Source organism: Coloeus monedula (assembly GCF_965178545.1).
Source record: "Coloeus monedula genome assembly, chromosome: Z".
Lineage (NCBI taxonomy): Eukaryota > Metazoa > Chordata > Aves > Passeriformes > Corvidae > Coloeus > Coloeus monedula.
This window is the reverse complement of record NC_138822.1, coordinates 81,094,704-81,115,422: the sequence shown is the minus strand read 5'-3', so window position 1 is coordinate 81,115,422 and position 20,719 is coordinate 81,094,704. Positions and strand designations below refer to the sequence as shown.

Below are 20,719 nucleotides of genomic sequence, written 5' to 3'. Positions count from 1 at the left end.
AAAGCTCCCAGTGTATCCTGGTTTATGTCCTTCAAAAAATTTGATGCAAGGGTCTCTCAAAGGAAGAGGTTCCAAGCCCTATCATGCACGCCATATAAAACTGAAGCAAAATCTGTAGTGAAAGGCATACTGCAGAAGAAAAAATTATTTTCACAAGAGAATGGACAGAAATTGTTCACTCTGTGCTTAGGTAAGTGGTCCAGAATATATATATTTTCTGAATCAGAAACGGAGAGAAGTGCAAAAAGCACATTTTTCAATGGATTGGACTTGGACAGATACTGGGACTAAAACGGTGTTCAGGGTTATGCATGTAATGACCTCATAGTTGGATGTTAGAAACCAGGCTTAATATCCAAATTGTTTTTGCTTACTTCCTTTTGATTGAGTGGCTTTATTTTAGAGTTATAAATACTTGCCATTCAGCCAAAGACTTTGCTGACTAAAACACTGATGACAGGTGAGTCATTCTGTCACATCTATATCACTGTACCTTTGAAAAAGATCGCATTCTCCCCTTTTCTGGTAACTGAGCCGAGTCATTTCTGAATCAGCATAGCACAATGTCATCACACTGTTAGCATGCAGAGTGCTTCAATATCATCTTACTCACTGAGCCCCTAAAAGTCCTCCTAAGTCCTTTTTTTATCTATACATAAGGAAACATTTCCAGTTGTCATAACCTAAAGGTCCGTGGGTTTTTGTGCTTAAGGTAGAAAACTTATCAGGGTCTTAATAAAGTTTTTCTATGGTTTTCAGCCGCCAAGTCATGATTTTTAGGGAGCTGAGTTATGATGCCTCTGCATGACTGTCATAGGTTAGAAAATTTTCAGTGTTATAATTACTGTAGAGATTGGGAAAACATAAATCCTAGTCCTATGATGGAGCAGATGAAGTAAATCTCCCGACCCTGGGGCAAAATTATTTTTATTAAGGAGGTCTGATTATAGAAGTTTCCACAGTAATTAGGAAAATCCAGAAATGGCTACATATATCCATGTCTTTTATGGCCTTATTTAAATAAGAAGTTCATTTTGATTTTAAAGGTTTTTTTCAAAGTTCAAAAACATTTTTTTTTCATCTATCTCACCCCAATATACTGTGTTCCCAATTAAGCCTCAGAAATCCTGAGAATATTTTTGCCTTTCATGTAAGGGAAGGTTTCAAGACTTGTGTAAGTACACTGTGCTTGTTTGGGGGAGAGTGGGATGTTTTGGAAGGTTGTTTCTGTTTGGTTTGGTCAGTCAGTTGTTTGGTTGGGGTTTTTTTACCTGCTGTTGGTTTTTCATGGAAAGGTCTAGGGTCACCAAATAGGGCTTCTGTCAGCCATCAAGCGATGGTGATACATAGCACCATAAACCCCTGAGACAGCTGGTTCACACCAGAATAAATGACAAGTACATCAAGGGCAGAGAGTGCTTTATGAAATACACAAAAGTTAAGTTTACCCCAGAAGAATGAAAGACTGAATCTCAGCCTGTTCTAGAGGCCTAAGTGTTCCTGGGTCATGAGTCATCTCCTTCCAACTGTAGGAAAAAAACAAAACCATTGTCAAGTCTTTCCATGTTGCTCGTGTTGAGAGCTTTAACATTTCTTATTCACACGGAGGGTACAAGCCAGAACGGGCTAATGTAGGTTTTCTCTGTGAAAATACAATCAGCCCTCTAGAACTTTTGTATATATTTTGCAGCTTTCTGACCTTTTCAGAGGCACACTAATGCTGTAATAAATCACCTCTTTTAGTGCCTGAAGTGCTACCTTTCACCCCCAAACATGTCTGGCAACTGTGCCTGCTGTCAATATATCACCATAATGTAGAGTGTACAAGTGTCAAGCAATATGAATGTGCTTCTAGCATATGTCAACTTCCAGCCAAGTTTGTACTGAGAGAGCAGGAAGAGGGTGAGAGGCCTCATTTCACTTTTTCATCCTTGTACTTTGTAGTCTTTTGATCTATATCACTAACTTGATTGTCTCATGAAAAATGCTTGATCTCATGCCTCCTGCCTCCTTTCATCCAGATAATTTCATGTTAAAGGTATTGTTTAAGTCTGTTCTTAAAAATGTCATGGTTTTACTAACTTGGTTTTAGATGAACTGTGAAGGAATGCATTCACAGCCAAATCTTATGTGGCTATCCCATAAATCTCAGAGCTCTCTGAGATTTCTGCTGCCTTGTTTTTCTTGGAGGTTTGGAAACTGAGGCAGAAAAGATGTCAGTGATAATCAAAGGATAGAGAGTGGGTAGCAGAGTCTAAAGCTCATGACACTTCTCCCCAGATTCACACAATCCCATAAACCTTCTTCAGGAGTTTTTCAGTGATTGCTACGTAAAATGGAAGTAACAGTTTTGGTACTGTCCTCTGAGTTAGCTCATTATTTCCCATTGATTTGTCTCCAAATTACTCATTGTTTTCTAGATATAGAAACTCTCTTTTTCCCAACTAATTCCAGCTTTAGAAGTATTTAAATGTTAAGACACTATATTCCTTTCCACACCCTTAAAATGTTAAAGCTACTATTTAGAACTGTAGGATATCTATTCCAGCATGTCTAAAATTTCAGGGCCAGGATGGATGGGATTTTGAGCAACCTGATCTAGTGGGAGGTGTCCCTGCCCATGGCAGGGGTTTTGTCTTTGAAGTCCCTTTAAACCCAAACTGTTCTCTGATTCTATGAACATTGTTACCTTCCTGATTTTCATTTTTCCTGCACAGCCATGTTCTAAGTGTGTCTGGTAGCAGCACAGAGCTACTTGTCCATCCAGAAGACCTCACACCTCATTTTCCTCATTTCCAAGCTTTCTCAATGGCTTGATTTGCTTTTTTGGGGACCAGATCATAATTACCAGGCTTTTAGATTTGGGCGTGTTCATGTGTGAATGCAGGGGGAGTAAACAACTGGAGAGCTTCCCCAGCCAAGGAGCCTCCTCCTTCCCTACTCTTACAGAAATGCTCTTAGAATGTGTCTTGGGGTGACTTTGTGACATGTATCCCCTGTTGCTGCCCCGTGCCCAGGAATTAATTTTGTGCCTTTCTGTGCCTTTAAACTGAGCCTGAGAGAGGGAAGGAAAACCTGAACAAAACTTCTTCAAAGCAGTTTGCAGCTTGCTCAAGGTCACGCAGAGACAGAGACTTTTTTTCATCTCGCAGCAGAGCGAGAGTGGGGAAGGCCCCTGTCTTGCTTTTGGCCAGTTTTTCAGCTCCTTTTTCTTTCTCCAGAGAGAGACAGAGTTGAACTTTTGTTTTTTCTGGGACATTTTTTTTTTCTTTCTGCTGGACTGTTTCAACATCAGAATACATCGGGAGGACCTTCCACTGAGGCCTTGGCCCTGGAGGTGGGCCCACCACCCCGTCCCAGCTCCAAGGAGGGGGAGAGAGATCTACAGAAGGACTCGGAAATTTTCCCGTGTTTCTCTCAGCAGAGCGAGAGGTTTTATTATTTAGCATCATTATCCTTTTCCTGTGTGTTTGTAAAACAAATAGTTTTTATCTCTTTCACTTTCCTTCGAGGAAAATTTATTTTTTTTCCTGAACCTGGTGGGGGAGGGGTGGTTGTGACCTGCCTTCTCTCAGAGGATATGTTTTTAAATTTGGCCAAACTGGAACAGAATGGTAGCAAAAAATTAAGAACTCATGTTGTTGTAAGAGATAATGTGGCAGGTGACTTTGTTGTGAAGTGTTGCCTAATTAGCTGAGAGCGAAAACATCTGAGATATGACAAGGAAAACATGTTGAGTGCAAAGTCACCTCAGTAGTGAGGAACACTTTTCCACTCACATAATGCAAATGATGTGGTATTTAGCTCCCCTGAGATAAATAACTCCACTAAGATAAATATGAACTGAAATATATGAGTAGGAAACAAATTGTAGAGGACAGCATTCTGAGAATTCCTCAAATATTTTTGAGAAATGGAAATACTGATTGGGATTTTAGCAATATTCCAGTGTCAGTTTTCTGGATTTAGGTGTATCTTCAGAAATCCTTTCTTCATTGTTAATCTACTTCTTTTAAATATGATTTGAGCGCAGTGGTTATTAACAAAAAAGTAAAAAGCATCAGATATAAAAAGAAGGGATGAGAGAATTTCTGAGAAAAAGACAACATTTTAAATTTTTGTTTACATTTTCATTGAAAAGGAAAACCAGCATATTAATCTGCCTTAATCAACAGAAATTTTTTTAAAAAAATCAAAAAAGTGATGAATAATTATCTATAAATCATATAATTTATAGTAGAAGGGTTAATATATGTAATTTATTACAGAATATAAAACAGTACTGTTAGTAAATCAGTTTCATACTTTCAAAAATGTTGATGCCATCAATCCAAACCAATAAATTTGCTTTTATTTGGTTCAGTTTCCTTTCTTGAATTTCACCTAAACCAGTTTTCTCACTGTGAAGTGCTTTAATTTCAATGGAAGTTATATCAGCAGCAGGAAATGAGATCACAACTTTAATCATCAACAACACTCGTCACTCTCTATAACTGCCTGAGAAGACGTTGCAACCTGGTGGGGTCAATATCTTCTCCCAGGTAACATGTGGCAGGATGGGAAGAAAAGGCCTGAAGTTGTGCCAGAGAAGGCTTAGATGGGATATTAGGAAAAATTTCTTTACTGAAAGGGTTGCAAAGCATCTGCACAGCTGCCTAGGGCCGTGTGGATGAGGCACTTGGGGACATGGGTGGGTTGCAGCCTTCACAGTGCTGGGTGAATGGGTGAAGTCAATGGCCTTGGAGGTCCTTTCCAACCTAAATGATTCTATGGTTCTATAAACTTTCAAAAAAACATCTGAATGTTTGAGAGAGGCACAAAAGATTATAGTTCAGATCACCAAGGACAGATAAGCACCTAAAGCCTGCTTAGTCAGAGGGAATTGGTTGCCAACAGTGACCGTGAATCTGGATGTTATCCTCTATTCACTATAATCTGGCACTGGTAAGGAAAGAATGAATAAAAACCTCAGCTCTGTTTTAACTCTGAATAAGACTTCTGTGAGGATTTAAATGGAAGAGTTGTATGTTTCTCTTTGATGTGTCATCAATTTTCCAGACCATAGGTTTGATGTACAGAAAAGTTGGTACCACATTACAGAACAGCAGCTACTCTCTCCCACTCGCAAGAAAATACAGCTGCTGTCACTGCCAATTCTTCACTGCTTGATGTATGGGGTGTAATTTCACGTGGAAGGTTCCACAGGAGCTAACCACTAGTTTATGTTAGGAAACCTGCAAAAAACCTCAATTTACCACTACCTGAAACAGCGGCAAACCAAGCTTGAGCATCTCAAGTTATCATTACAGGGAAACATGTCGGCAGTTAAAAAAAAGGAGAGAAATGTGTGGCTACTGTGAGGTTTTTTCCCATTGAATGAAATAACTTTATCCTTTTTTGAAAGTGTTTTTCTCAGTGAAGTAATGATACTAGAGGCTGGTAGCTGCAAGCCAGGGCCCACTTGTATGAAGAACTCCCCTATATTTCTCTCATTTGCTGTACTCCCTTTGTAAAAATGAGATTTATACATTGACTTTAATTGAAACGTGTCTATCTGCAATGGTTCAAGATCAGCTCTATTCTTCTCTGAAATAATATGTGAAAATTGAGTCTTTCTAGCTTTATTTAATATATTCTGTTTTAAAAATCACATTATCCTGGAGCCTGCTTTAAAACCTATTTATGTCATTATATTTTGGATTGCTCACTAATGGAAGGCTTAACTTGCCATTGGGTTTTATAACAGAAGAGCAGTAGAAGATACATTAAGTTTTCTCCCTGATTTTAACTTGATGGAAGAAACACAGTGGGAAAATGCACTAATGGTAGCATTTACCAGCAGTAATTTCTGTTTATTAAGACACCTTGTCAAGTCACATAAGCTAAGCAGGGTAGGAAATGTTCAGTATTTTTGTGGGAGAATTTTTGGGAAGGGATCAGGGATACACTACAGAGGAAATGGTTTGTAAGTGGTAGCAATCTACCTTATCATTATCATTAATTTGTAGCACATTATGATGATGTCTCTTATGTGGGCAATAAATTCAACTTTCATCTAGTTCCTTGTTTCCTTAAACACTAAATGGAATTTTTAACACGAATTTTACAGTGCAGTATGTTCTGCCTTCTGACATTGAAGCAGAAACTGGGTCTGGATGTAGATATTAATGTTAGTCAGAAGTTTTCAGTACAGCCATTTTTCACTAGAACCTGCTGATTCAGAAGACATGGGACTTTTCTGCCATGAGAGCACTTTTGCTGAATGTTTTCCTACAAGTTTCTCATGTCTAGGATTAATTTTTTGCACAGTTTCTCTGTTCATCCTTCATTCCATGCTCTAAAATTACTACCAGTGCCTAGTATTTGTCTTTGTTCCACTAATAACACCTTGAAGGAAAATAGTGAGAACTCATATCTTTACATCTAATGACTACAGGAAAGATAAGGGTGAGAACTGCTCTGTGATTAGGGATTTTTATTTATTCATTCAAGATCAGCCCCAAAACAAAAGATTTTTTTCTACCTTTTCTTTCTGAGGGACTGATTCCACTCATCCGCTTCCTAATTCTTTCTTTTTACTCTTAGGGAACATATTGCCTCATCATATAGATTTCTGCATTGAATCCTTTGTTTCATTCTGATGCAAGAGGAGGAATTATAAAACTGATTATTCCCCAAAGAAAGCATCTGCCTTGCTCTGTTACCACTAACTCTACATCAACACATTTTTATTACAATCTGCTCTTACTTTACAGTGGTAAGGGTTACAGCGGATAAGGAAAAGTTCCCTGTTTCTCTTCCAGCTGCCCTAATGACTTGTTTTTTTTCTGTTTAAAATTTACATGGGGGTTTTGTGTGTTTAATTTTCATTCTAATAACACAGATTTTATTTAAAAGACTTTTGTTTTTAAGACTATTCCTTTCTGATGCCTGATATTTTTTTCTGTGGACTTTAGATTCTATAAGTGAATAAAACACACACCAGTTTAGCAAAAAAAAAGAGTATAAAAACCAGGGCTGTACCAGCATCCAAACCTACGCAGGAGACTGTGTTATACATAGAAAGCTTCTGTATTTTTTTAGTACACCAGAATGTGTTTAACACAGAAATAAAATTTAGCTTGCCTTCATTTCAGAGCCAACACACAATAAATAATACATTGTAACACCTAAAAAATTAATAATTGCAGCTCACAGATTTTGCAGTGTTCACTCCTGAAACAAGTGGTAAAGCTTTTAGCCAATTCCTTAAAGGCTATGACAATGTAAAAATGACTGTATTGGGCCATAACAATGGTGTCTTTAGGCTGATGTCCTGTCAGCGCATCTAGCCTGTAATGGTTGTTCGGGGAAGAACAAAATAAAGGACATTAAGACTTCTGCTTAGAAATCCTCACGTGCTCTGGCAGTGTGAAGAGTGTTTTTTTGTGAGGCAACATCTTTGAGTTTACTGCAACCAATTTTAAAAAATCAAAATTTTTAATCTATCTATAAGCTTTGCCATTTACCATGTCATGGGGCAATCATAAAAATAACTATAATCAATGTGCAAAAATACCTTATTGCTAGATAATTTGACATGTATCTCTAGGTACCTTCCCCACACTCTTTAAATTTCATGAAGTACAGTAAAAAATACCCTGCATTAGACATCAGTCTTCTTCTCATGCATCTTTTTGACCCAAATAAATGCTCCTCAGACCCCACCACTCTCTTTGCTTGGTTCAGGTGACTAAACCTATCAGCTATTTATTCTAATACGTACTGTAATCTACATACAGCAGGTATAGATAAAATAAATACAAATAAAACAAAGGAAATATCTTGCATGCTCCAATCACCTAGTTCTTTGTGACCTGGAAAATTGTCACCTATCTGATAGAGAAAAGTTTTCTTAGTAAATTGTAGGAAAACAAACTCAGAAATGCAACATATTTTGTTCAAAACCATAAAGGCTGCAGATGAACTGGCTGTGACTTCATGAATTGTATATGAAACTCCCTCAGGTTCTCCCCCTAACCCTCCCACCCAAAGCAGATCATAAATGTATGATCATTAAATTATCCTTGTGTTTTACAAAACAATGTTTTCCATATGGAAGCTTCTTCCTGGAAAGAAAAAGGCTTTATCAAGTCTTTGAGATCTAAAACATGTAATAGTTTAAGAAACAAAACCTTAATTTCCAGAACTGATGTTAGTTGCATATCTGATTCTATATGCTATCCTTATTAATCATCATATATTAAATTATCATTTTCCCTACCTGAAATTGAGAATATAGGGGAAAAATCTCCAAAAGAACCTTACATTTCACTGACTCAACATTTTTACTTAAAAACCACTTTTAAATCAAAGAGGTTTTTTACATTTTCAATGTTTGAATCTTGTTCCAGAAGATCCCTCATATGATGTCTAAAAATATTTTCTAGTCCATAGCCTAAATTAGTTCATAGCTAACATCTCTCATTTTTTTCACAGAAAAAAAATTGTTTAATTTTAATATCTTTTCCTTTCCTAATTCTTTCTGACCTTGAGTCATTAAACTTGTAGAAACTGAGCACAGATGAAATCTTTCTCCGATTGCATTTAGAGACATTCTAATTTTTTTTTTCTCCTCCTAATATGCTCCATAATTTTTGGTGTCTCCAACCATTCAAACTGGCTGTGAGTGTTAATGTAGTTCATAGAACTCATTAGATTTTTGAAAAAAACCCAAACCTGTCTTTGCCTCCTACTATTCACAGAATGAAAGAACGAAAAAGTATTCTGAGTTGGAAAGAACCCACAAGGATTTTTGAGTCCAGCTCCTGGTCCCGTACAGGACCCTCCCCAAAAATCTTACCATGTACCTCACAGCTTTGTCCAAAAGCTTCTGGAACTCTGTCAGGTTTGGTGCTGACCATTCCTTGGGGAGGCTGTTCCAGTGCCCAACCACCCTCTGGGGAAGAACCTTCTCCTTATATCCACCTAAACTTTCCCTGACACAATGTCAGAGCAGTTCTTGGGTCCTGTCCCTGGTCACACAGAGCAGAGATCAGTGGCTGCCCCTACTCTTCCCCTCATGAGGAAGTTGTAACTGCAATGAGGTCTCCTCTCTGTCTCTTCTCCTGCTGAGAGACTAAGTGTCCTCAGCCACTCCTCACACGGCTTCCCCTCAAGGCTCTTCACCCTCTTTGTTGCCCTCCTTTGGACACTGTCTAATAGTTTTATTTATTTCTTATATTGGGTCACCCAACACTGTTCACAACATTCAAGGTGAGGCCACCCCAGCCCAGAGCAGAACAGGACAATCCCCTCCCTTGCCCAGCTGGTGATGCTGGGTCTGATGCTCCCCAGGACAGGGATGTCCCTCCTGGCTGCCTGGGCACTGCTGACTCGTGTCCAACTGACTGGGACCCCCAGGATCCTCTCCATGGCACTGCTTTCCAGCCTCTCCTTCCCCAGTCTGTACATCCAGGGTTGCCTCAACCCAAGGGCAGGATTCTGGCACTTTCCCTTATTGGACTTCACATGGTTGGTGTCTATTAGTTAAGATTCAATTGGCAGAAAAATAATTGCAAATGATGATTTATTTGACTAGCCATTCTAAAAATTCATGGTTAGTTATAAGGATGTTTGTCATTTTTCAAAGCTAATTAAATAGAAGTAAACATTCCAGTCTTCAGGCATGAACTTCTGAAAAGACAATTTTCAGAACATTTTAGAAGGTGGCTCCTAAAAGCTTGTGAAAAACCCAGAAGGACCACCAGAAAGACCAGAACTGTTCAAACTCTTTAGTATTTCAGAAATAAAATAGTAGCAGTATAGTTCTTGTTTAGTTATTGAAAGAGTCCAACTTTGATACAATATCATTTGTATATATATATATTAATATGCACATGCTTTATTATGTAATAAAATCAGGCATGTTAAATATGCCCTGACCATGTCTTAGAAAGTTATTTAGTGTTATAAATAGATAGAGGCAAGGTTGCCTGTAAAATTTTTAAATGAAGCATATTTATCTCTTCCTTTTCTGTGACAATGTCTCTTTGTATGGTGCACTTCTAGTTTTTAGACTCTGTACTTTCTTTGCCACCTTCTCTATGCTAATAATATTTATATGCTTTCTTCTGTTTTCATAAACTGCGTGAACTAATCCTCAAATCCATTTACTTTGCTATATTACACTTTTTTAATGTCTGCCTTCTGCACTGGTCTCATTGAAACCTCAATGTTTATAAAAAACACAAGTTAAGGATCCACTGGCAGGGTGGATCTAAATTAAAATGGTGTGAATCAACCCTTTGGAATCACTGGTCTCTGAGTTACAGCTGCTATGGTAATTTTGTTGGAGTGCTTAAAGTGTAGGACTTTTTGCTGGGGGTAAAGATTCTACTGGAAACAGATTTATTATACCATCACACCAGCACCCAGAAGAGTATGAATATGTGGAAGTTCTTGGGTGAATAAAGAGGTATAGGAAGCTCAGGATGAGATATTCACATCAGGGATACTATTAGCATAACAAATATTGTGTAAGCTTGCAATGTACTCTCCAACCTTGAATAATAGGTATAGGACTGCTTTCAAAGTTTTTGATATAAATAAAATTTAGAACAAATTAGAAAAAGAGTGGGATTCTCTTCTATCTGCTCTCACAGCTGCAGGAGTATCAAAACATTTTTCCTATTGGCTTGTGAGCCCACTCACACATATATATATATATATTAAGATTACTACTGTCTTTAGATTAAATTTAGTATTGCTGTGCTGGTCAAAAGGATGCTTCTGAATAAATATATGACCTCAGCCTTTTTCTAAGCATGGCATTTCCTACTCAGGGGTTAATAAAATATTATTAAGAGACATTTAGGAATTATATTGGAAGTAGAAGCCAAGACTAAGTTTATTATTCAAAGACAACATATATATTTCTATGCCAGCATAGGTATCATGCACACCTTTCTAAATAGTTTATAAATATTGGATACATGTTTAGAAACAAAGAAAAATTAAATGCAGGATCTGAACACCTTTTTGTTTTAAAAAGACAGGATAACTTTAAAGTTGCTTAGTTACTCATGCATATCAGGCTTACATTTGCTCAGCTGGGGCAACTTGCATTTGCTTAGCCACAGATGGATAAAGAAGATGCTATTCATCTGAAACAATGATCCTTTTACTTATCATAGCTGTTGTGTGATGTACATGTCCCATTTAAATGAAATGATCTTCACAGTGTCATAAAATATTCATTAAAATTTTTCAGGCAACTTGCAATTCAAAATGTTTCACAATATCTGCTATGGATTAAAAGGGTTTTGTTTGGTTTGATTTGGTTTTTTAACCATTTCTTAACTGACACTGTTTTCACGTATACATGTATTTATTCAAGTATCAGTCTTACCAATTTATTCTATTTTCATATCCTGCTTTAAAGCCACTTTCATGCTTTCTATGTTGCATAAATTAGAGTAAAGGGTCCCTAATTTATAGACCTGTAAAAATTTGGTGTACTATAATTTGGATTTCCAAAGGAAAAAAATCACAAAAGTATTCAATGACAGTTTGGATTTGTCAGGTGTGAGTGCTAATGTATACAGAAAAATGTAATGGATGAGGAAAACCATGGAACCAAGGAGAATACTTTCAACTCACAGCATGAAATACCAATGCCATTTTTGTGTTAGTTTTCAAAATTAATTCACTCTGGAAAATGGCTTTGGAGCTGATGTCAGTAGCAATGAAGAAGCCAGCATATTCCAGCTGAGGCAGCTCTCCTGCTGGGGAGCCCAGATAGAGTTGGTTGTAGACAGGTCTAATTCCCAAGGCTCCAGCTGAGCTATGTGGTTTTATGCCAGTGGTGATTGAATGTCCTTGTCCTCTGGGAAGCATTCCACCAGCTTTCAACCATCATTTAGAACTAATTTCTGCACATCCAGCAGCCGAGCCTATGGAATACCTGGTAAAACTGGACAAAACTCTTATTGGATCTGATGTTTGGAGACTTCTTTGTCCTTTTTCCTCCTGCTATAAGGAGCCACAAATCAGTTATTCCTTTGGGTTGCAATTCCAGTTTCCTTATCTTGCATTGTAATTCAGTGATTAAAAAGATCAGTGTACCTCAATTCCTTGTGTACCCTGTTCCAGGGAGAGGGTGCTAAATCCCCATGTGGGAGGTGACAAAGACTAAACAGGCCAAAGAAGTTCCTTCCCCTGGTGATTAGGAGGAGCCTGTGACAAAGAGCTGTCAGGGATGAAACTGGGACAAAATGTGTAGAGAAGGAAGCTTTTATTCACCATTTTCCCAACGAGATGAATGTAAGGCATTCTCACTTCATTACTTTGAGTGTTCTCTTGACACCTTTCTCAAATTTTGTGCCTCTCCACATTCATTTTATGAATAATCATAGGAACATAGAACCATTCAGATTGGAAAAGATCTCTAAGATCATCAAGTCCAGTCATTAACCCAGGACTGCAAAGACCTCCACCAAATCATGTCCCCACATTCACAGTCCTTTGGAACACTTCCAATTTTGCGTGCTACAATAGAAATCTTGATGTTTAATACAGTATGATGCTTTCAAATTATTTCAGTCCTCTTGGATACTGTGGATTTGATGAGGATATAAATGATGTATTCACTTGTGGCTGTCTCAGGCGAGAGGAAAAACATTTACCATGAGTTCTGCCTGTCCTCTGAGAATTTTTATTTCAATTCTAGCTACAGATTTTGTGACTCAGGCATGGCTCCAAAAGGAAACAGAATGAGATCAGATGCAGAATAGTTTGGGGTGGTTTTTTTTAAAAAAAAAAGCTTGGCAAGAGAAAGCAGCAGGTTGTGAAGCAAATTGAATTAATTTGTGGTACAGGGCCTCAGAAAGCTGGAAATGTGTAGGTATAAGCCCTACAAACAGCATCTCTGCTAGCTGCCTCAGCTTCTAAGAACAAACTAGGCCGATCACATCAGGCATCGATTTATGCTTCATAAACCCCTAACAGTAATCACATGGAGGTGGCTAAAAATCTGTCAAAATTAAAAAAAAAACAACCAAACAAAAAGCAAACAAACAAAAAAAAAAAAAAAAAAAAAAAAATCAGGTGTCTGTCCTGGAAATAAAAGTGTCCAAACATGCACAGTACTTAAAAGTAATGCATCTGAAAACAGATAATACAGAAGACATGAGTGTGACTGCACGTAGATTTATTGCCCTATAATATATATAAACTGAATGAGCTTTTTCTTACACAGTTACCCTCTCTGGTATCTATGAATTTATAATGCTGCTTCTTAGCATTTATATTTGTCTACACTAAAGATGCAATAATTTATTAACATGGTAATAAATGTTTAATACTTCTTCTCTTTATCGTTTTATAAAACTATCTCCCTAACCTCTCTTTCTTGAAAATATGAGAAGGACAAACATTAAACTAAAACAATGCTGTTTGAAAAATGGATGTATTTATACACAGGTTTTTTAAAATGTCTCACATATTGTTCATAACCTCTTGTTGTGGATGTTGTTGAAAGCAGCTGAGATCCTCAATGCTGGAATTCATGGGTTGTGACTGATAATTATGTTTCAGGTCAAGTACTTTTTAGAACAAATATCTATATAGTAGCTATAGATGAATTTTAAGGCCAAAAAAAAAAAAAAATTGAAAAAAAATGGCTTAAAGATCAAGTGGTATTTTAAAAATTCTGTTTGACCCTTTTTTAAATTTTTTCCTTCTTTTTAATTAGAATTCACATATTCTGCTTTTGAAATGCTTTCATTCACAACTCTCATTGTTCGGTAGATACATTTACTTTTCAAATTACTTGAAATTCAAACTTCTGAGGAAAAACAACAAAGAAAATATAACTTGCCCTGTTCTTCTGATTGCTCATTGTATCACTGCGGTCACCAAATACCCAAGTTTACTTTTGTGGTTATTCACGGTGAATGAAGTTCAGATGTCATGTTGGACAGGATGTGAAAATTTGTGCCTTTCCACATAAATTGGAATTGCACTTCCACCTTGCCACCTGTTCCAAATGATAGAATGCAGTTTTCCTGAAGTGTCATGAAACTTTCCAAAAATTTCTGAAAGCAGTTAAAAAGCAGTCTGTTCAGAAGAAAGGTGCTCCAGGTGGTTGAGAGAAGCCTTCCTCTGTTGCATCAAGTTTAATGAATTAGGTACTCCTAAGTACACCAGAAATCAAATTAGGCACTCCAGTTAGTGGCATTTTGTAGCACCATGAAAATTTCTATGAATCAGTCTTGTAAATCAGTCTTGTTTTATCTTTCTGTCATAGTAATTTTCATCTGTATGCAATATCAGATTAACAATATTTACCAAGTGTTAAAAAAATGTAAGATTTAATGCAAGAATTGATACAGTGAATTTTAAAAATTAAGAAGTGAAGGCAAAGAAAGAGGTTTAATTCATATTTTTCTTCATTTATCAGTTCTGAGTTATCAATGCATTGTTGCAGAAGTAGACATAAAGCAAAATTTGTACTCACATTCTGAGCTGATATTTGAATAAGCAAATTATCCATGTGTTCTTCTTCCTGTTTCTATTTAATAATGCTGATAAAATTCTTTTTTCTTTCCTTTCTCTCTCTTTCTCCTCTCCAGCAATGACAATGCAGTTCATTAGCCATCGGTTCCCTGACTACCATGATCCAACTATAGGTGAGTACAGATTATTCTCCTGTTCATCCCTTTCAGTCTCTGCCTATGCGAGATTGTGAGACAGTGAGAAGCTGCTTCTAAAAGGCACTTAGATAGAAGCAAGATTTGCAAACTTTAGATTACACCTTAATTTTGTGCTGACAATTGAGTTGTGTCATGCTCTTACCGTAGATTCTTCTCCCTGGAGTGCTTTATACAAAAATCTCTTTCAAAAACAGCGTTCTGCGTCCATGCACTGTAACTATTAATGTCGTGCATTTAAAGCTGCAGAATATGAAATAAAATTACTAAAGATTGTAAAAACTCCAGTCTGGAATGGGGTCTGTTTTTTCCTTTGTTTGTTTGTTTTTTAAGTTATGTTATTTTAGTATTCTTTTCCACTATGAAAGTCCTAGCTGGCCTTCTCTAGAAACACCAAGTAACTATTCAATTTAATAGAGTTGTGCTCTGGGATTACACACTCTGCTAACTTCATTGGGTTTCCCTACTTTATAAATTTTAGTAGTAACAGAAACTCACATGTATCTGCTTTACACTTTATTACAATACAATTTTTCATCTGAAATAAACTTTAAATGCTTACTGACTGTCAGAAATGCATTTTTATTCATTTAAGAGTGCCTTTGTTACTTAGTTTTACATATACTTGCATTTATACACACTATCCATGTGCCATATTTAATTATAACAAGGAAAAGATGGCAGAATAAAAAGGATGGCACTTACTGGGTCCAATAAGTGGAAAAGGCACCAGAACAATCCTCATTTACAAAGATTTCTTTGGGGAAAAAAGAAGAAATTAACCCCCTCAGCCAGAAACCTTTTTTCTTTTAATTTTTGAAGTATTTTGAACTCACATTTAACTTCTATAAAATTACTGTATTGCTAAATAGAGCGGGTAATGACACTTTATTTTTATTAGTTATTTCTATAGTATTCCATGTTTCCTGGATGCTAACTCTTGGCAAATGGTCATAATTTTAATAATGAAAAAATGTATAAACTCTTCATTTCACTAGTAATTCTATAACTGTTAAAAAATTGCAAAATTGCAAAGGTCTCGGCTTTAAAGAAGGCAAAACTACTGTGGAATTGTTGCAATTTCATTTTCTGCTCTCAGAAAATAAAAGAAATCATTAAATCTAATTGGAAAAGAAGAACAATATTAGTTATTGACATCATTAAGTTATGTACATACATCCATCTTTATTATTAGCTATCCACCTGCCATCAGTATTTGTCCCTATATTGTATCTCATAATAATCTTAACTTATTGGTCTCTAGACACTACCACAATATGAATAATAGATAATCATAAAGAGAAAGAAAGCTTACGATGCATTCTAAGTACATACTGCAGGAATGCCTAGAGGACCTAATCAGGATGAAGGTCTCCTTGAGTTAGGAAGAGCTTCCACTCAGGAAAACCAACACTAAAGAAGAGAAGAGGAGGTAAAAGTAAACAGGGAACTATGAATTCCATCTCACCCAGCTGGCTAGACAGAGATCTAGAAGTAAAAGTTTTTCTCTTCAGCTCTTCTGTTTTACAGAACATGCTGAGGACATCCTGAAAAACTCTTATTACTATCTGGGCTCCAAAACACGTACTAAACAGAAGAGAATAATCTTGGGCTAATTATGTATGTTTCCTCTCAGGTAAACTTGTGGTATGACACCATAAAATTGGGCATTAAAAAAAAAAAAAAAGTAGAAGGAATCATTGATGTCACATCTCTAACAACAAACACATAATTTTTGAATGTCAGCCCACTGAAAAAGTTTGTATCATTGAGGCTGTTTTTAGTACTTTTACGTTACTGGTCTCAACTCACAGAATTAATCTCATGTTTAGTTACACATCCACTGGTAGGGATATTTTTACTATTTAGACCATCAGCCTAAAAAAATAAGGGGATCCAAAATGAGCACATCCAGGGCCAAGACTATGCTGATGTGAGGAGATACCAGAGAAAAGGCTATTCCTCTAAAGTCATGAGGAGCTAGACACAGATTCTTTGTGTCATGGAAGTTATCATCTAAGATCAGAGATCTGTCTAGTCAGAGTTTTGTTTCTCACTGTAACCCAACAGCAGATGATGCAGAAATTAAAAAACCAGGCCACATATGAAATCTACATTTGTCTGAGTGACGAATAAAATTAAACACAGTTTTTCATCTCTGTCTGAGATCCCTGATCTCTCTGGATATCAATTTATTACCTTTACCTTGTGCCATACATTTTAGGACACTTCCATTCCTCAGCAATTTCTATCATGTTTATAGAACTTTTGGGCTGCCCTGAGCTTTCCTGGGCACACCGGCCTCACTTGTCTGTGTACTTATTTGGAAATAGCTGGTTCTTCTTACCTGTGGCTTTATTTGTCTCTGAGCATTTTTAGGAAGATTTCTGTAGAGGTCACTGAGTGGTTGATATTGTCCAGAAAAAGTTCTATAGTGTATTTAAATGATAATCCACAGGTTCACAGTACTAACCAAACTGTTGAGAATACAGTTCTACAGATGAGTTTTAAAATAAGGTGGATTGTTTCATTTGCTTGACATGAACATAAGGATCTAACAAATACCAACCTATTTTTTTTTTCTGATATTCTTCCTCTACCTATTCCATTTTCTGTGCTTTCTGTGGTGTGAAATTGTGGTGGCAGTGACCATGATACTTAACTGTGCACATTTAGCCAAGATTTGAAGAGGTAGAGCTGACAGAATTGATGCTGTACCTCCCTGCACTTGATTGGGTTTTTTCTAATTATCTCTCCTAAAACAAATAGTTGGGTAGGAGGTACCAAAATCGAGGGGCCTTTGTAAGCAGAATCATTGTCCCTGAAATCTCAGAAGTCTGTCACTTTAGGCGATAAGGGGAAGTTGTTGATGCCCCTGGGGCTACCAAAATATTGATAATCCCTTTGTCATTTTTAAGTTTTCATTGTCAACTTTAAGCATTGGCATGGAAATGGAATAATGATTTCAGCTGGTTTTCATTTCTGTAGATTCCTGTGAAATAGTTTGCCATCTCGGTAAAGATAGGAGACAAAAAACTGTTCCCCAAACACATGAGCTTTGCACTGGTATAATCTAGTTGAAGTTCTAGTTGAAAAGCAGAGCCAAATCACATTCAGTCACAAAATACAAAAGCTCCACAAAACCATCTTGTATGGTCAATTAGGAACACATAAAAACCCTAAAACAAGGAATCTACAGTAGTTTTTTTGCTTTGATTTAAAAATAAATGGTTTCTAAATGGGGTTTCATATTTTATTTAATAAAAGTTTAAATCCTTTCAATATTAAGAATTATTCTGAATTTTTTTTTTTTTTTTTTTTTTTTTTTTTTTGTCTAACAAACACATTTTATGTCCTGGCCTACTTGTAACTCTACAGAAGCACACCCATGGGCAACTGGCTTCTGAAGCTCTCTAGAAGATTTTTCTTTTCCTCCTTATTTTATTTGCATTTTATGCTTCATCTATGAACTGATAAGACAGTGAGCTTTAAGGGGAGAAAAGATTTTTTTCTTTTTTGTTTTAATCTAATCCAACATGAGGCTATAGTGAAAACTGCTTACTGATACTGACCAGAGAATGCAGAGCCCCTTCACTTTAATATGCTGCCAAATGTGCTTCCTCTTCCCAATTCTGCTCCCATCTAAACACACAGGGATTTATCCTAAACATTGTGCAGTAATAATCTTGTAGCTTTGAAGATGCAAGGTGTTATTTTTCATCTTTTTTTTGCAAGAGTCCCCAGGAATCCATGGATTTTCCCTATCATTCGTTTTCATTGTGTTTCACCATTATGTTACCAATGCATCAGAGTTTTCTCTTTCTACAATGACTCATATCTCTGGCAATACAGCAGAAATATCCAATAAGAATACAATGGTGCTTTGTACTTGCAACTTTTTTCTTCTGTTATCCACTGACATTTCTGAAATATTACAGGGGATCTTGATCACAGAAAAGCTGCTGCTGCTACTGTGAGATGACACAGAAATTTTGCTGAAAGGATATTTCAGTTTCTACATTAAGGGATACACATGGTTATAGATTTGTACTTTATTCATACATATACTTCAAATGTGTTAATTTTGATCTTGAAAGGTCTATACAAATAGGTTTAGAATTATTTACATGTTTTTTCTCTCTGTATTTATGATTTATAAAATGAATACCTACTTTTTTGAAGAATTTACTGGATGTTGGTGGTGTAAAAAACGTGCAAGACTTTCTCAAAGAAGATCACTATAAATTTATTTGAAGGAGGAGGCTGTCTTTTTGTTTTTGTCTGCTGAGGTTTTGTTTGCTTGCTGGTTTTTTGTTTGGTTTGTCTTTCCAACTATGTGGAAAGCCTAACTTTTTTATTCCAATAAGAGTTTATTGGAATAAATGCTCTCTATAGTGCGGAACACATGTAAGGTGTCAAAATGAATTTGCACATTAAGTGTTCCTTTCAGATGGAAGAAACTTTCTTTTATTTCATCTGATTGTCTTAGTTTGGAAAAGCTGATAAGATCTGGAGAAACTCAAACTGCAGATTAGATATGAATAAGTGTGTGTACACATAAATACAGAAATAGATGTGCCAGTATTCATTTAAAATATAGGGTAAACATTGATTAAAAAGTTAAATGTTACCTGAATTCCTAATTTTAATGCTGTCACTTTGAGTTTAATGCCACTTTAAGATCAATTTGGTATAATGGCCATGTTTTAGGCTTGCTACAAGCATTTCAAAATTTTGAGTCAAAAACATACTAGTTTTGTAAGTATAGGGGGAGGGGAAGGGTAAAATTAGTATTACACTGTACGTAGAAAAAGATAAGAGCTTAGCACTTTGTGAAAATGAAATTATTTTAGCACACATTTAATATTTAATAGTAGTCAACAATGGGCATAAATTCCAAATGGCAGTGGATGTGATAATTTTCTGGAACAAATGACTAAGAGCAATTTACAGTCTGCACAGTCTTTGGCAACATCACAGAGAGTTAATATAAGTGGTGTGTCAGGAAAGGAAGCACGACATAGAGCAGCAAACTGGACAGGCTCCAAGATGCTCATTAACCATGTGACTAATCTTAAAATGAATACATAATGCAAACGAGATGAGAGAGCAGCTTCCTGTTTTGGTGAGATATCACTGCATGAGATTGTGTCAAATGAGCAGTCGAGGGCATTCAGGCTGTGTCAGTGTCAAACTCTAATTGAAATGGGTGCGGGATGGAAAGCACTCCAGCATTAAGCACATGAATTTCCATGAGGCTTCCTAACGAAGTAGTGCATTCACCAATGCATCAAATAAAATGCATTTACTCGTCTTTAATAAGATGTTGGAAGTGTGTGGGTGAATTTAAGAAAAAAGATATAAAATGTAGATGGAAATATTCTAGGTTTATATAATGCTTACAAAAATTACCTGTGCTATAAAGAATATTATATTTGTTTTCAAGGTACAATAATGAAAAAGGAAAAAGCAAGGGAAATACAAACTCCTTAAAGATGAAAGAAGACAAAGGTGGGGCACATTGGCTAGATCTGTGAAGAGATATTGTAACAAAAGTACTATTCACATTCATATTTAGGGTACAAAAAGTTTCTAGAACATTTCTGCTCATATAAAACAATGACTGCATGTGTAGACCGACCCTAAATTAAGTCCCATTCTCTTTTTTATAAAGAAAATAAAATATTTGGATGGACTGAGCAAGCCATAACTGGATTTGAGCCCCAAGATTGTTTGCTTTCTTTTTTTTTCCTTTTATTTTTTCCTTTCAGTCATCATTCTCCATATGTTTATTAGCCCTATCTGAAATGGGATAAAAAAATTCATATGAAATGATCAATTTGTCTCCAAAGACAGTCTCCCAAGGGTATTCAGACTGATTATGGAGATGTAGCAAAATGGCCTGTGTTTGTGTTCCATATTCATCATTGTTCAAAACAAGAAATGAAGAATATACAAGAATACTGGTGCATGCATTTGAACGATATTCTTAAGCCTGTGTTTTATTAATATTTTTCATTTTGCTATCA

General features: G+C 36.3%; 1 protein-coding gene across 1 annotated transcript in view; it reads left to right on the top strand.

The window, feature by feature from the left end:
* RIT2 (Ras like without CAAX 2) overlaps window positions 1-20,719 on the top strand; it is a gene marked incomplete at both ends in the record, with an annotated part of 182,193 nt that overhangs the window by 41,503 nt on the left and 119,971 nt on the right. The window contains one exon of the mRNA XM_082302111.1: window positions 14,613-14,669. Coding sequence (XP_082158237.1) covers window positions 14,613-14,669 — 57 coding nt within the window. The remainder of the gene's footprint in view (window positions 1-14,612; window positions 14,670-20,719) is intronic.